A 17,428-nucleotide genomic window follows, 5' to 3' on the forward strand; every position below is an offset into this window, starting at 1 on the left:
AGATTCTTAGCTCGCCAGCGCGTGGCCCACGCGCTGGCGAGCTAAGAATCTATCTACAATAATTATATCCTTCTATGATAGAGGCACTGACCTGGACAGGCTATGCCGTACAAAATGACAGCTATTTCTTATGCTGATTTGAAGCGCCGCGGTGAGCGTACTGTGAACTAATTTATATAGAAAATAACAACTGCCATTTGCAAAATAGTAGTTCCAAGTACACTCACTACTGCTTTCACATAGCAATCAGCGCCAATATGGCGACTTTCAAATAGGAATATTTTATTGATAGCGATCGCCTGTCCAGTGTATTATAGAGGTCAGTGGATAGAGGCCTTAAAGTCTGGCTTCTACTGGCCAAAAAAACATATAAAAAAGTAATACCTCAATAATCTATAATCTATGGGCATAGGAAACTGGAAAATTTCTAAACTGTCATACGGTACTTGAGGACCTTGAGGCATAGACTTAATATATACTGTCTTGAGGTATATCTACTTCTATTGAGTACCGTATTGCATTTTCAAGTTAAAAATTTGGTAAATAATAATTATGTTTTACGTTTTATTATCACTTGTATTAAATATACTTTAAAGTTTGTCTTTGATGAAATGATTAAATGCTATAAACAGTTCAAGTGTTACGGAAAAACCTTCTCTTTTTGAGGTATTTTGCGAGTGTACTTCATAATGTAACGTTATTGCTTTATTTTACAGTGCTTTCCATGTTATACGTACATAAAAATTGCAGTGAATTGTACCCCTATTTATCTAATATGTCCAAAAACTATTTGATCAAAATGTATATAACTTGTGGAACATTGTTTTCTTTTTAAAACTACCTATGGATCATTGGTTGCTATGATATAACTACATACTTGCATAGAATTGATGCGGCGATTTCATTTCGTCCCTATTTTGGCCTTGCATTGCATGTTAGTATAATAATTATGGTGAAAATCTTTTTGTATGTATGTCTAATTTTTATATTCCTTTGTATACAGAACAGTATTTTAATTAATTTTGTGCATTTTAGCAGTAAAAATTGGCATTTTACCATATACTAATAAATCTGATAAAATAAATAATTGCTTTCATGATGATATCATACACTTATTATTTATAATGCTTGTAGGTTATGTTACATATTGTTGGCTATGCGAATTGAAGGGGCTCTATACAGTAATATAGTATATTGTAATTACATAAAAATTAAGCTTAAAATAATGCAAAAAGCTATGATATGCTTTTTTGGGCTCATGATATTTTCTTGTGGTTACTTGTAGGGTTACTTGTAATAATTTAGGCTTACCAAATTACTTAATGCTTCTACTTCCAAGTGGGTTCGATTCCCGCGTTGGAAACATGTTATTTCCAAGTTTGGTTAGGACGATGCAGGCTGATCACCTGATTGTCTGACAAGTAAGATGATCCATGCGTCGGATGGGCATGTAAAAAGTCGGTCCTGCGCCTGATCTCTCGCCAGTCGTGTCGGTCTTCCGTCCCACTGGGTTATGAGAGTAAAGGAATAGAGAGTGCTCTTGTGTACTGCGCACACACTCGGGCACTATAAAATTACTCCTGCGTAGCTGGTCTGGTTTCAATTAAATCGGTCACCGAAACCGGTGTGGGAGCTATTATATATATATATATATATATATATATATATATATATATATATATATATATATATATATATATATATATATATATATATATATATATATATATATATATATATATATATATATATATATATATATATATATATATATATATATATATATATATATATGTCGTAGGATGATTTGATAAATCCGTGTTTTCGCGAAATCCCTAGAATTTTCGCGAAAATTCAATTTATCAAATCATCCTATGACATCGTAGGATGATTTGATAAATCGAATTTTCGCGAAAATTCTAGGGATTTCGCGAAAACACGGATTTATCAAATCATCCTACGACATATATATATACAATTTATATTTGCTGAAAGAATTTGATGCTAATAAACACAATGATCTTCCAGTTCAAATCAATACTGCTAATATAATTGACTGTTAAAGGTAATCACTGATGAATTCTATTTATTTCAGATAAGATCAATAACACTACCAAAAACATGGGCAAAGAGTAAGTTTTTTTATGTAGCTTTTGTTAAAAAAGAATTTTAAATTTTAATAATATGTTGTTACTTCTTAATATTTTGAACTTATTATTAACTCTGAATAATAAAAACTAAGGAAATTTAACTCCCATACTTCAAACGTTTTGAATTTGGTACCTTTTTGCACACTAAAATATGGCAATAGCAATAAAACACTAACACTTAAATTTACGAAATAAAGCACTTCTATATTTACACCAAATTGTGTACCGAATACATGCATAAAGTATGCATGTATTCAGGTAACATTTTGTAGACTCGTGGACAATTTTTTTGAAACAGTTACTTTTCCTTAGTTTGTTATTATTCGTAGATTATTAATATATAATGATTGTGATTCTTTATCATCATAATAATAATTATAACACAGCAAAAATTTAATTATTTTTCTGATAGTCCAACTGAAATGTGGTCTGTGCGATGACTGGTTCATTTTGATTAAAATTGCATTAACAAAATGTAAGGGGTGATTCAGTATTTGTGTTTGACTTGGATTCTGAAAATTTTCCCTTTGCTTAGGCTGGATCATAAAGTTAATATATTCTGCTAGGTATATTAATTTTATGGGCTGGATTTACAAGCAGCGGCGCGATCGCGCACATTGGCTACACCGTGATATGACAAGTGACAACGCGCCGCGCCGCGCAAACTTAATAAACCGTTACAAAAATATATATTATAAGCTTGTGATCTCATGGTGTTACGGCTAGTTTGTACAGAAGCATATAACCAGCCTTATGGGCAATATTCAGAATGGAAAGTGTTTCCTAATGGTTATTAGTGGTCAGGTGACAAAGTAATAACTAGACCTCAGACTAAACCTTGGACAGCCACAATGTGTAAATAACATATTATTAAAAAACTATCTTGACTTTTCCCTCTCATACTTGTCATTTGTTGACATATTATGGTACCATACAAGTCTCCATTTGGTTCCTTCTGTTTTAATGATAATTTGTTTAAATAAGCACAATGGATATAAATATTAGTATAAAACTTTGCAAAAGAGAAACAAAACAACGGTATTATTGTTTATAACAAGTAATTTGATTTTGAATGAGTACTAAAAAGTAATTAAAATAAAAACACATCTTACAGACCTGCTAAGAAAAACGCGGAGAACCGAGGAACGTCTTATCATTTTGTAAGTATTTTTTTTGTTTATTTGTTTCAGACCAAGTAATGACTTTGAAAAATCTGCTAACGGTGCTACACAAGATGATGAAAATAAAAAGAAAAAGAAGAGCAAGAAACATAAAAAGTTGAAGAGGGGCAATGACGATGACAAAAGGGAACACAAGAAAAGGAAAAAATCAAAAAAGGAAAAGTACAAAAGCCCCAAGTCCGAGAGTGAAACATCTTTGTCTGATATAGAGGAACTATTAAAAAAATCAAGACAATGTAAATCTCTCACTTCAGGTTCAGTCGCAGATTCCGTTGATTTTGATTCAAGTAAATCAAAAGTTAAGAAAAATAAAAACGGCAGTGCCGCAGTAAAATCCCGTAGCAGTAGCAGAAACAATGAACGCGACAAGAACGTGGAAGCCTTGGAAATAATATCATCTAACTCTGAAGCAGAGAACTATCAAGAAGATTGTGCCAGTCCCGAACTAACTATGATCGAAGATGATCTTAATCTCGAAGAATTAATGAAACAAAAAGAGTTACTACAAGCTCGTCTCGTCGCTTACTTCTCCGAGTCCGACGGCGAGAGTATAGACAAAGAAAACGACGTCGTGTGCTTAAACGACGAGAAGACGACCCATCGAAAAAAAGACACGAGTGAGAGATCCACAAAACACAGTAAAGGTTCGAAACATGATTCGAGTAGGGAGAAACTTGGGGAGAGGGAAAAGTCAAAAACAAAGCGTAACGAGGAAGATTTAAGAGCTATTATTAATAGAGAAAGTAGAAAAGAATTTGACAGAAAAATGGAGGAAAGAGAGTATCGGGAGAGAAAAGATCGCGAACGCCGTCGGCTAGAAGCCGAAAAGGAGCGTGAACGTGAACGAGACAGGGAGAGGGAACGGGAGAAGGAGAGAGAGCGCGAACGTGAGAGGGAGTGGGAGAGAAGGAGGGAAAGAGAGAAAGAGAGGGAAAGGGACAGGGACAGAGAACGGGATCGGGACCGGAGATCTTCGGAACTGAGGCGTCGTGATCGCGACTCGGTGCGTCGCCGGTCGAGGGAGCGATCTCCTCTGTCTCGTGATCGAAGACATGGGGACCGGGATAGGAGATCAGCTGACAGGAGCAGGGACAGCCATCGCGGCAGGTCACGGGATAGGAAACACAGAAGTGATAAGAATGATAAGCGAAAGGTATGGTTGCAACTTGCTAGGTACTTTGCATTTTTTTATTGTTTACTAGGAATTCTCACCGTCAATTCATTGAATTTATTGAATTGAAACAAAAAAAATATATTAATAATAATTTTATGTATTCTAAAATTAAGTGGAAGTAAACATTTACATAATATATTTTTAAGATAATAGTGTATTTCACATTATTATGTCTGTGAAGGTTTTCGTTTTCTCCTATTTCTCTCATGGTGCCTCACACATACATCTGTGAAAAGAAACGATTCTGAAAATACAAATGTATTAACTATGTTTTAAATCGAGGATTATAACTACAGATGGTCGTAGATTGGGTATGTTTCCTTACTCGACTGATAACTTTCTTATTTATTTTTAGGATTCTACCAATGAAGTGGCACAGATAGTAGCGAGCTCGAGTGACGAAGAGTTGGATATATCCATCAATACCGATGATGAAGAGGAAACTGAAGAACAAATCATTGAAAAGAGAAGGAAGCAAAGGGAGCAACTGTTAAAAGTAAAATACCTTTTTTATAAAAATATTACAACAATATCTTAGTATATTATGCAATATCCCATAGACCCTTTTCTTACTAGGGCACCAAAATCGGCCGCACGCACAAATATTATGCATGATTTCAAATTTCAATTAACTTATAATATACTAGCGACCCGCCCCGGCTTCGCACGGGTATAAAATATAATATAGCATATTTGATATTATGTCACTCACTGAAAAAAATATTAAAATCGATTCAGTGGGTAGTTTTGATTTATATTCATTACGAGGGCTGCTATTTATGTATCCGGAACTGGCCACTTACAAGAACAATATTTAAAAAGTAATTACAACATTTGAAAATAGAACTCTTTGGTTGAAGAATACATTTTGTTTCATGTGACTGTCAATTATTTTTCCATTGTGGCGTCATTTTGAAAATTGCGTGTCTTCATTTGCCATGGATTTAACGCGTGAACATTTTCGTGCAATGATTTACTACGATTTTCGGCGTGGGCTAAATCAACAACATATTCAACTCACCGCAACTTTTGGAGATGAAGCACCATCAAAAACCACTGTTTATCACTGGTACAGTGAGTTTAATCGTGGGCGGTCTATGCTCACGGATGAAAATAAAGAAGGTCGCCCAAAAACAGCTGTTGTCCCACAAAATATAGATGCTGTGCGGGAACTAATAATGCGTGATCGTCATGTTACATATCGCGAGATAGAGGCGTCCTTAGGCATAAGTATGACGAGCATACATAAGATATTACACGAACATTTGGCTGTAAAAAAAATATGTTCGCGTTGGATTCCGCACGACTTGACAATCGATCAAAAACGGGCTCGTGTCGATTGATGCAAAAAAATGATAAAAAAATACAACCGTGGTACGTCAAAAGCCGTTTATAATATCTACACAGGTGATGAATCTTGGATCTATGCATATGACCCCGAAACTAAACAACAGTCAACGGTGTGGGTGTTCCAAGATGAGCCGAAACCAAGAAAAGTTACTCGTGCAAAAAGTACTTTGAAGCAAATGGTCGCCTGTTTTTTTGGAATTAATGGACATGTGGCTACAGTGCCATTAGAGAATCGTAAAACGGTTAATTCTGAATGGTATACGACCATTTGTTTACCAGAAGTCTTTGAAGAAATAAGAAAGGACAACCGACAACGCAGAATCATATTACATCACGACAATGCTAGCTGTCACACCTCAGCTGAAACAACTCAGTTTTTGGAGGGTCAAAAGATCGAATTGACTGGTCATCCGCCGTACAGCCCTGATTTGGCACCTAACGATTTCTTTTTATTTCCATAAGCGAAGAACAAATTACGTGGTCAACGTTTTTCGAGCCGCGAAGAGGCATGCATTTTGAACGCATCAACATGCGTTCAAAATGCACGTTTTGGAGATACCTCAATCAGAATGGAAAAAGTGCTATGAAAATTGGTTCCAGCGTATGCAAAAGTGTGTCGATCATCGCGGCGAATATTTTGAAAAGCAATAAAACCATATTAAATGATATATGTTTGTTTCTTTTTTTAATTCCGGATACATAAATAGCAGCCCTCGTACTACCCGTGGCCCGCATTGGTCGCTACTGCCGCAAAAGCTACGTCAAGCAATTTTTAAATCTTTAATATTGTTACGGTACACGATATACGGACATGTGGTGCCATCTAACGGCAAACCAGCGAAGCTGATCAAGGGGACACACTACACATAAATCCCCTACTCGAAACTAGATGGCGCTAGGTGGTACATGCTCGAGCCTCCTAGAAAGTTCCCATACTTGTTTACTTGTTTACGTGAATCGGGAACTTTCTGGAATTCGTCTCGCCATATAAAAAGCCAGGTAGACGGCCCGGCAGTTCAGTTCAGTTCGAGCGATCTTCGAGGCGACAACAAGTGATCAATAGTGAGTGAACCAGTGAAACCTGCGACTTGGCTACGACCTAGGACAGTGATAGTGCTTAGTGATTGGACCTAGTGATTTGTGTTTGGACTTAGTGCTAAGTGTTGTGACCTAGTGTTTAGTGCAGTGTTAATAAAGTCTTCAAGAGAGTCACCAGGTCTTTCTCTCCAAATCCTCGAACCGTAGCACGTAACAATATCAACGAAAATATTTATTTAAATCATATGCTGTAAAGGGCCACTGCACGCTTCGCTTCGTGCCCCCAGATATATTAGGTCGGGGAAAAGGTTTCTTCGCATTGGATATAAAAATTCAATTGTTTATTTATAGGAACAAGAGATCGCCCAATGGTCGAAATTCAGTTCACAGTCAGTCAAGTTGTTAAAATTGTGCCCTTGTACCTAGGGTTGCCAACTATCGAAAGGACCAACTCGATAGAATTGTGTGTGGGGGGGGTATGACTGATGTATGATGTTTTTTTTTTACTTTGACTTTATTTTTTATATGAGAAAGGACTCTCATCTCAGGACCATATTTTCTCTCTTTCAATTTCGTAAATAATCCAAGCGATTTTCTTCGAACAGATAATATGATTTATTTTTTATATGAGAAAGAACTCTCATCTCAAGACCATATTTTCTCTCTTTCAATTTCGTAAATAATCCAAGCGATTTTCTTCGAACAGATATGATTGTCCAGTCCAACTTCATTTTACAATTTTTCACTAAGTCAATATATTATGCGATAATTATTAGTTTTTAAAAAAACCGGAGAAATTATCGTTATCCGGGAGGACGGGAGGTTAAGCATTATTACCGGAGTCTCCCGGGCAATCCGGGAGGGTTGGTAACCCTACTTGTACCACCGAAGGTGCGTTATGTTGGTTATAGTGCAGAATAATATGCAAAGAATACCGTCTATATTAAATGTGCTCTTGGATGAGCCCGTCAATAATGAATATGAGCCTAATATGAAACCTCCACTTTGGGTTCATACGAAGCTCGGCTCCTATAGAATCCAGGTGATGCTGCAGCAGTAGCATGCAAATATTTACTATTTATCTACGTCATATTGATTGTTGCAATTAAAATGAAACCTCTGCTCTAAGGTGCTGAGGAGTTGAATATCCTATTGATTACCAGGTGATGCTACAGCACCAGGTCAACTTTCCATTAATGTGTATGTTATTCATAAATATCACGAACCAGAATGCAAAATATAAAACTAATCAAACGACTGCAAGTTGCTAAAGGCCTTTCACGAACCAGATAAACCGCGATTTTCTAGCACTGAGTAGTCTGATGATGATGAATTATAGCTAAGAACACTCTCGATCATGTCAGCTTTCAAACAAAAAAAACTAGATCAAAATCGGTCCACCCGTTTGGATGCTACGATGCCACGGACAGATACACACACAGACAAACAGACAGACAGACAGACAGACACGTCAAACTTATAACACCCCTCTTTTTTGTCGGGGGTTAAAAATATACTTAACCTGAAAACCATCAACTGAATCATGATGTGAACATAACCAAAACATGATCCGACACGTTCGCAGGCTGCTTACCTTACCTCCGAATCAGCAGTAAACGAAGTTAAGCGTTATGAAAACATCCGAAAGCATGATCGGTTTGGCCGACTAGTCGGCCGATTAGTCGGCTTCTTTGCAACCGACTAATCGGCTTCGGCTAGTCGGCCAAAGTCATGATAGGCCGATCTCTATTTATTTATATATATTAATAAATGATTGAACATAATTTATATGAGATTAAATTGTCAACGTGCGGCACGCGTGCCGACTGGACGTCAAAAAAAAGAGTGCTGCTGTCATGTATCACAATCTCTTTTTACCACGCAGTGTTACTGATAGTGACATCTCTCTTGCTCAGGCCTTTGTTTCTATATTCTGCTATGTATATTAACTTTATAATTATACTGGCTAAGTTTTATGTCAAGTAACTCAGTTCTGGGCTGGTACCGACTTCAAAAGAATAAAAATTGAGTACAGAATTCGTTGAGATTTAGTCGAATTTTGTAAAAGGCACTAATGAAGAATAAGAATTATTTCATACTTTTTAGGTCATTTTAAGAATATTATTTTTTCCTTGGAAGTCGCGTTAAATTTTTTGTTAAAAATAATAATTGTTATAAAATCTCACATTTACCTAATTTGGATATGGAATTGTCTTCTGTAAAATTATAACTTTTTAATAATACCAAAATCAGCCAGATACAATTGGTATAGCCCAAGAGATTTTATGACAAGTTTATTCATACTATGATGCGAAAAGACTTTTCCCCCGACCTATTAGATCTATATATTGTGTTAGATCAACAATGTATTTAAAGTATTTAATTGGTTATGGATTAATGCTTGATTATGTATTGGTTAAAATCGCTTCGAAAATTAGCCATTATTTGTAGTTAAAAGTAAATGACAAAAAAAGTTTGGATATCCATAAGAGATAGATATATTATACCATCGCGAAGTATTCTGTAGACCTTTTCATAGTGTACAATACTTGGTACATTATTTTGATAAATCTCGTAGGGTTCAGCCTGCGTTTGCAATGGAAGCGGAAAAAATGTAATTATTTACGATATGACATTAGAATCTCTCCTCTATTTAATGAATGTTTTTATTAAACTTATAAACCTTCCTCTTTAATCACTCTATCTATTAAAGAAAACCGCATCAAAATCCGTTGCGTTATAGTTTTAAAGATTAAATGAGGGAAAAAAGCGACTTTGTTTTATAATATGTAGTGATTATGTTGTTACTGTAAATAGATATTGGTTTAATACTTACTAAGTATATTAATACTTAATAGTACGCCTGACTAGAAACTTTATATTAATCTCTAAAATTATTATATTACTTTCAAACAAGAGATTGAGAGGATGGGTCTTCACAGTACGGAAACTTTGGTATAAATATTTAAATGGTTTTCAGCGACTCGGGTGCAATAACACAATCAATAGTGAAACACAACCTACAGAACCAAAAGATAGCCTATCACCGAAATCCCCACCGGCTCGCAAAAATGAAGAAATCATAGACACAGAAACAAAACATAAAGAAAAAGAAACTACCACAGTATATACTACGAAAAGTGAGAAAAATGAGTACAAGACTGAAGCAAAATCACAAGCGAAAACCACAGATGATTTAAAAACACAGAAGACGGAGAGATCTTTAAGGACCAATGAATGGGACATGTTTGCGGACCAGGATAACTTTGAAAATGCTGACGTGAGTGTTTGTATTTTTGCTATGGTATCATATCCCTTTTTCCAATATATTTTATAAACTATACAACGTAAAATCGTTGAAGCCACATTGCATGTTGAAGCCATCAGAATCTTAAAGACCATCATTTTTTAGGGTACCTACCGTAGTTATCAATTTTCAAAATTAAAAGTATTTGTGTGTTATTATAAAATTTTCCAAAAACTCTATTATTTGTGTACGTACTGTTAATATAAATAATTGTGATTTATTCTAGACTCCTACCACAGCTAACTACCGCAGTAGAAATGCATTGGAGAATCCGTCGCTTACAGATAACTGGGATGATGCGGAAGGCTACTACAGGTATACATTGTTGCTGTTTTTACTTTTTATAATTTACCAAATTGCTTTAGGATTTACACAGCTCGGCTTAATATCAATGTGACTTTGAACCACAGAGGATTTTAAGTTTTTTTTGTTAAGTAATGGATTGCATTAACCACTGGTCTTTGTTGTTCACTATAAGTGTTATAATAAATTATACAGGTGTAACAAAACTAATGTGATATTTACGCTCAGTTCTGGATAGGAAGGGAGGAAGAAAGTGGGCAGCGCGAGCATGTAAATATAGTGTCACTCGAATTATGAGCAAAGGCAGTGGCTGAGTGTAAAAGGCCCTAAAGTGATAGTACTTCAGAGTTTGTGTGTTCATACTTAGTTTTGTTACACTCTGTATACTCAGTGCCGGTTTTAGCACTACCAGCGCCCTGGGCGAGAATTCTTCGGCTTTCGGTTGTTTGCCTTCAGCGCCCCTTTTTATCCGTTTATCTGGCGCCCTGGACGGTTGCCCCCCACCCCTCCCTAACAACGCTACTGTGTATACTCGTATTTGTCGTTTTCAGAGTGTTTACTATGTATAATTGACGTTTTCAGACTGTTCACTATAGATTAATTTCAGAACATTTACAATATCATGACATTTTCAGAGTGCGTATCGGCGAGACATTGGACAATCGATACACGGTGTACGGTTACACTGGTCAGGGTGTGTTCTCCAACGTGGTTCGGGCGCGCGACCAGGCGCGAGGGAACACTGACGTCGCCGTCAAGATCATACGTAACAACGAGATTATGTGAGCTTAATATACATCCGATAAAAATACTCAAAGCCAGAAATTGTCTAATGCTAAGTACATACAGTTTTGCTTGATAGTTTTACTCCAAATCGAGTAATAATTACTGTGTAGACCGCAAAACTCACAGCTCGAAGGCTCGTATCGAACCAGCTCGAAGGCTCGATGGTATTAAATATTATATCGATTTAGAGTAAAACTATAGAGGAAAGCTGAATGTGTGGACGAAAGCCCGAGTCGTGGGTTTTACTCTACATGATTGCTCGATCGAGCAAAACCGTATGTGAGTGCTTAGCATAAGAATTACAAAACTGCTAAAATTGATTTGGATGAATAATTTCAGGCATAAAACGGGTCTACGCGAGCTAGAGATACTCAAACGACTGAACGACGCTGATCCCGACGACAAATACCACTGTCTACGATTGTTCCGCCATTTCTTCCACAAGAGACATCTGTGTATGGTTTTAGAACCATTGTCCATGAATTTACGGGAAGTACTCAAGAAGTACGGCAAGAACAGTGGCATACACATAAAGGCCGTTAGAAGCTATACGCAGCAAATACTGCTGGCGCTGAAATTGCTCAAGAAAACTGGCATTCTGCATGCCGGTAGGTATCATTTATTACCATACTAGCTGTCCCGGCAAACGTTGTTTTGTCTTATAAAGTATTTCGCCCATATTATTTTATTGAAGTAACTAAATAAGTATGACACCAGAGCAACGTCCAACGCTATCCCGTCGCATAAACAATTAACCTGAGAAAATTAAGGAATTCAGACCGAATAATTCGTGTAGTTTTGAAAGTTGGTACAGTTATTCCTAAAGGTGTCCAGATGAATATACTAGAAGTCCCCGAGGGTGGGACAAGAGCCGCCGGTGGGGGAAGGGTCTCTTTTTCAAGGTTTTTGCTTGTGACCCGAAAAGTATTAATTATATCTCTTTAGTGACTTCTACATTAATTAAATACATTAAATTTCCTTTAAATTACGTCTACACATTTTTACTGTACGAGCATTACTTTAACCCTCCGTGTACTAGGTGACTAATCTCACCATGCTGTACTAGGTGGGGTATGACATACCCCAACAATGAAAGGCAGTTAAATTCGAAATATTGTTCCTTGTGATTGTAAAATAATAATATATTTAAATATCTAATAATGAATTGGTTTAAGTAAAGTTAATTCAATTTTACCTTTTAAAATACATTTTATAAGCAAAACTCCAAAAACTTGACTTTTTCTTCAAACTGTAAACTATGAAATCTTTTCTTCAGTACAAAAATCAAATGGAACCTATTACAATCAAATTCTTCTCAATTTCTAAGACTATAGTATATCTAGTTTTAACCTATTTATAATATCAATTTAAAATAAACAATATGAAATAGATCTTGGTCACTTAAGTTTCCGTAATATTGACAGTTATTTAGACAGAAAAATTAGTATGTAAAATACATAATATGGACATATTATATTTTTTTGCAAATGTGCCCATATATTAGTATAGGCCATATCCGGTATCCCTGATTTGATCTTCATTACCAGCCGATTCTTGTTTGAAACTCATTAGCTCAGCGTCACAGTTATCATCTTCTTCAGTCAGAGCTCGTAAAATATATTTTTTTCGATAACCGAGACATTTTTATCAAAAGTTATACCAGAAAATAATATTTCATCAAGTTAAACACCAAATTAAACATATAAATAAATAAAAACAAAAGAAGTTACACTTACTTTTTTAGCTACATGCTGTACTAGGTGGGGTATGTGATACCCCAGCGCACTTTAATCACATTTAACAGAATTGGTGATAAACGTAGGACTGAATATTTGGTAGGAATTAAAACAGCAACGTCTTATTTGCAGCTATTGAGTAAACCAACTCGCATACATTCTTCGTTTAAAAATGCTATCAATTTTTTTAGCGCTGGGGTATGTCATACTCCACCTCGTACACGGAGGGTTAAGAAATACAGAGTATTAATAGGCCATACAAACGTATTCCTCAGTTTACTCCCTGGACATTGCGTCTAGACAAATGATTTTTTATACAATATTGGGATCTGTTAAAGCATGCCTCTACATTAGATTTTTTTCTAAAATTAAAAATATGACCAAAAGAAAATTCAAAAAATTAATGCCCCATACTCTCCCGCCAATCGTCCGAACATAAAAAAAATTGAAAGATCTTTAAGATAAAATAAAAACGTAGAGGCAATAGACTTACTCTTTCTGAAGATATTTAAAAATGATACATATCATACTTCATGAGGTGCATTAGGTCATTATAATATATAACTTGAACTAGTAAAGTAAGGCTAATCAGGATAAGTTCGGACACAGGGTAAGTCTGGATAATTCAACTTATCACTAAATTAGTCGGTGTTTTTTTTGCCTGGCGCTACGCCATATATGCCTATACGCCACACTACACTGCAACCGCGTACTGTTGTACTTGTACCGTACCGTTACTGTACTTTAATTTAGAGTTAACTTTAAATATCCAGACTTACCTTGTGTCCAAACTTACCCTGATTAACTATGTCGCTTCGCACGCGTATACTTTGGTTTCAAGGTTTAACGGCTGTGGTTTCAAAGACTTACCCTGTATAATAATTATTTGTGACGTTATCAGCGTGAAGGGACCTTATTGTCGGTATTGAGTTATTAGTATCATAATCTGTACATTTAATAGGCTATCGAACCATGTAAATAACATGCGTGTAGGTCTGGAAAATATATTTTTTTTAAATGTTTAAACTCGAAAGTCGTAAAAGGTGATATTGAGAAAATCGCATTCAAACTTCGACACCCTAAAAAAGTATGTTATTGTAAGAAGTTACATAGATAACATGTTTTTCGAGAAGTACGATAAATGGCCTTTTCGAATTGAACTTCAATTAAGTACTTATATAATTTTTTGACTCTATTCCTGTTGTTTAGGTACCACGCCAAAGTGCATGAAGTAATGAAAATGCCCCAGATGGTTTTTACTAAATATTTCATATAAAGTATGTTTTCTATTGGATTTTATAAAAGAATAATATAAAACGGATCATTTTTTACTAAATAGAGACGTCTTCGATATTAAACAACATTGTTTATTGTATATAAAAAAAGTGAACAAATAAACATTGTGCTTCTACTAATCTTATTAATCAATCAAAATCAACAAAGATATATATTTACTACACTTAAACATAGTCAAATGAGATCACATATATAAACTTCTATTTAAAAAGTATTTTTTTTCTGACTTAAAATTCAAGGTAAAGTTTAATAAAAAGCTGGTTACTGGTACAAACCACAAAACCCACATAAAAAATCTTATTTCGAGTCCGACTCGCACTTGGCCAATTTTTATAGTTTTCCCTTTATGTGGCCATTAAACCCTAACTCTGTTCCAAATTTCAGCTCTCTGTGTTCATGGGAAGTACTAGTTCTATTTTGATGATCTTGAGTGAGTGAGTGTCATAAATGAAAAACTTTGCTTTAGCTTAACTTCGGAACTTAATGACCGGCCTCTAGAGGTTCTCAAATAGGGGCCTAAAATGCGGCGAAATGGTTCCTGTAAATGATGGTACGGCAGTGTTTGCTTCGCGCTCCACTTGGTGGGGGCATGCCCCCAGATATTCTAATCAATATTACCGATTTTCAGCTTGGTACAAATTACTAGTAGTATAACAGTAGATACCGTGCCGACAGAAAACCGCAATCGACTCTCGACTGCAGCACCGACAATAACGTCCCTTTTTTACTAAACTTTAAGATATATTTTAACCTATAAAAATCGTTATTAAAACCTGTGTCTTTGTCATGTCAAAATTTAGAGTCTGTTTATTAATATGGAGCAAAAAAAGAAAAAATAATTTTTTTGGACACTTTAAAGGCGAAAACTAGAACCGACAACAAGGTCCCTTTTCCCAGATAACGTCATATTTATACTGTTTTATTTTTACTATGGAATTAAAATAAAACCTGTAAGTTTATGTTTCTCTCTTTCAGATATAAAACCTGACAATATACTAGTCAATGACAGTAAGTTGATGTTGAAGCTGTGTGATTTTGGTTCAGCAACACTAGTGTCTGACTGTGAAATCACACCATACCTCGTCTCGAGATTTTACAGAGCTCCAGAGATTATATTGGGTGTTTCCTATGACCACGGCATAGATATGTGGTCTACAGCCTGCACTATATACGAGTTGTCCACAGGGAAAATTATGTTCAGCGGCAAATCTAACAATGAAATGTTAAAATACTTTATGGATTTAAAAGGAAAGATACCAAATAAGATTATAAAGAAGGGCCACCTCAAAGAGCAACATTTTGATGCCAATTGCAACTTTTTGTACCACGAGCTAGACAAGATTACGGAACGGGTATGTATCTTATGTATTGTTAGAAAAACTTGTACTACAATACGACTAATAAACAGTAGTTTTCATCTTCATAGACCGCTAGAATTGGGCGCCTGCGGATGCAAAATTGTCGCTGTGTTGAGTTTTTCAGTAGCTCAACTACGAAACTGACCCAAAGATACTTGCAATTATGATCTTGCAACCGCATATTTCATTTAAGAACACTCCTTTAGAGCTATAACTCACCGGGACGCTATCGCGACGTAGCCAGTGACGTTACCATGGCGACGTCCAAGCAACGTCTGGCGTCTCTACGTCGCCGCAAAGCCCTGTTTTTCTTAAGTTAAGTTAAAAACACCGCTTTGCAGCGACCTAGAGGTGATATGGTAACGTCAGCCTACGTTGTGATGGGCGTCCCGGTGAGTTATGGCCCTTAGGGCTGGTTTACACATATTAAGTTGATAAGTAGTTAACTAAATTTTAACTTAATTTTAAGTTATTTATTGCATGTAAACACAAAATTTAGTAGCAAGTAGCAAGTTAAAATTTTGTTAAGTACTAAACAAGGAAATTAGAAATTTGACTATTTTCTAATAAGTTGGCAGGCGGGGCTTGTAACTTGACACATTTTTTGCAGGCACTTCAAATTAAGTTAAAATTTACTTATCTACTTAATACGTGTAAACCAGCCATTAGTCTACGAATAATAAAAACTAAGGAAATGTAACTCCCATACTATTACCGTTTTGAATTTGGTTCCTTACAAACTACCATGCAATGTCAGCCTGATACCGCTGAAGGCCACCTAAATATTGCAAGTGTATTAAAAAATTGTACCTAGATTAACCTACATTTTTGACAAGTATTGTAGTTGCATGCAAGCATGTTTTTTGACGGCGTTACATTTTGTAGCCCTTAGCATAATGATTTTCAAAATTCCACTGTAGCTTTTTTTCAATAAAGTTTAATTTGAGAATATTTAACTATTTATTTATTCACTAAATATGCCTATTGTTACAGGAAAAAGTGGTCGTCATGTCCAGCATTAAGCCCATACGCGACTTGCAGACGGAGCTGGCGCCGGCACATCACAGGCTGCCAGCTACCGAGGCTAAGAAAATGAACCAGTTGAAGGACTTGCTAGAGAGAATGCTGATGCTCGACCCCGCGAAACGCGCCTCCGTCAACCACTGCCTAGCCCATCCCTTTATACAAGAAAAAATATAAACTTTTTTTAATAGGACAATATATAGCACCGGACAATAAAACAAGGGCTATGAACGTAGGAGTATAAGCTGGATCCAACAAAGCCCCACAGAATTTCGGTGAAAATAACAGTTTTTTTTTCTATGAGATGATCGAGATGAGTTCTAAGAGTGAGAGTGAAGACTCAAGGGCCAATAAACCAAGAAGGCTAGTGCGCTACGCCATAGGTTACAATCGTAACATCTGTGATGATGTAACTTGCTAAGGTCGGCGGTAATCGCTTACCAGCAGGCGATCTGTCGTACCCTGGTCCATTTCATCAAAAAGTGTAAATTCATAATGTAAAATCTTTTATCCTGTTCAATTAAGTTTTAGATAATCGCGTAGTGTTCTTTAAAGTTTTCATTAGATGTTAAAAAAATAAATTTTATACTGTATTTTGAAATGAGACTTTTGTGTATATACTTAGACATTGCATTTATATAAATGTAAGTTGTTAACATTAATGTTTTCATAACAACTGAAAGAAATGAATTAGTAACATTAATACATTGTAATATGAGGTATAAA

The 17,428-nt window shown here is 35.7% G+C and overlaps 1 protein-coding gene across 3 annotated transcripts; it reads left to right on the top strand.

The window, feature by feature from the left end:
- Nucleotides 1–493: 493 nt before the first annotated feature.
- On the top strand, nucleotides 494–17,349 carry LOC121738392 (serine/threonine-protein kinase prp4). 3 transcript variants are annotated; one of them, XM_042130406.1, is made up of 10 exons: nucleotides 494–539; nucleotides 2,096–2,132; nucleotides 3,341–4,484; nucleotides 4,861–5,001; nucleotides 9,874–10,173; nucleotides 10,427–10,515; nucleotides 11,139–11,285; nucleotides 11,629–11,897; nucleotides 15,297–15,673; nucleotides 16,673–17,349. In XM_042130406.1, the coding sequence occupies exons 2-10, from the start codon at nucleotides 2,122–2,124 to the stop codon at nucleotides 16,877–16,879; spliced, it is 2,685 nt and encodes an 894-aa protein (XP_041986340.1). In that variant the 5' UTR covers nucleotides 494–539; nucleotides 2,096–2,121; the 3' UTR covers nucleotides 16,880–17,349. The 3 variants fall into 3 exon arrangements, with proteins under 3 accessions (XP_041986340.1, XP_041986341.1, XP_041986339.1); XM_042130407.1 differs by having other exon boundaries at nucleotides 500–507; XM_042130405.1 differs by having other exon boundaries at nucleotides 502–666.
- The last annotated feature ends 79 nt before the right edge of the window (nucleotides 17,350–17,428 follow it).

This window comes from Aricia agestis, chromosome Z, assembly GCF_905147365.1.
Source record: "Aricia agestis chromosome Z, ilAriAges1.1, whole genome shotgun sequence".
Taxonomy (NCBI): Eukaryota; Metazoa; Arthropoda; class Insecta; order Lepidoptera; family Lycaenidae; genus Aricia; species Aricia agestis.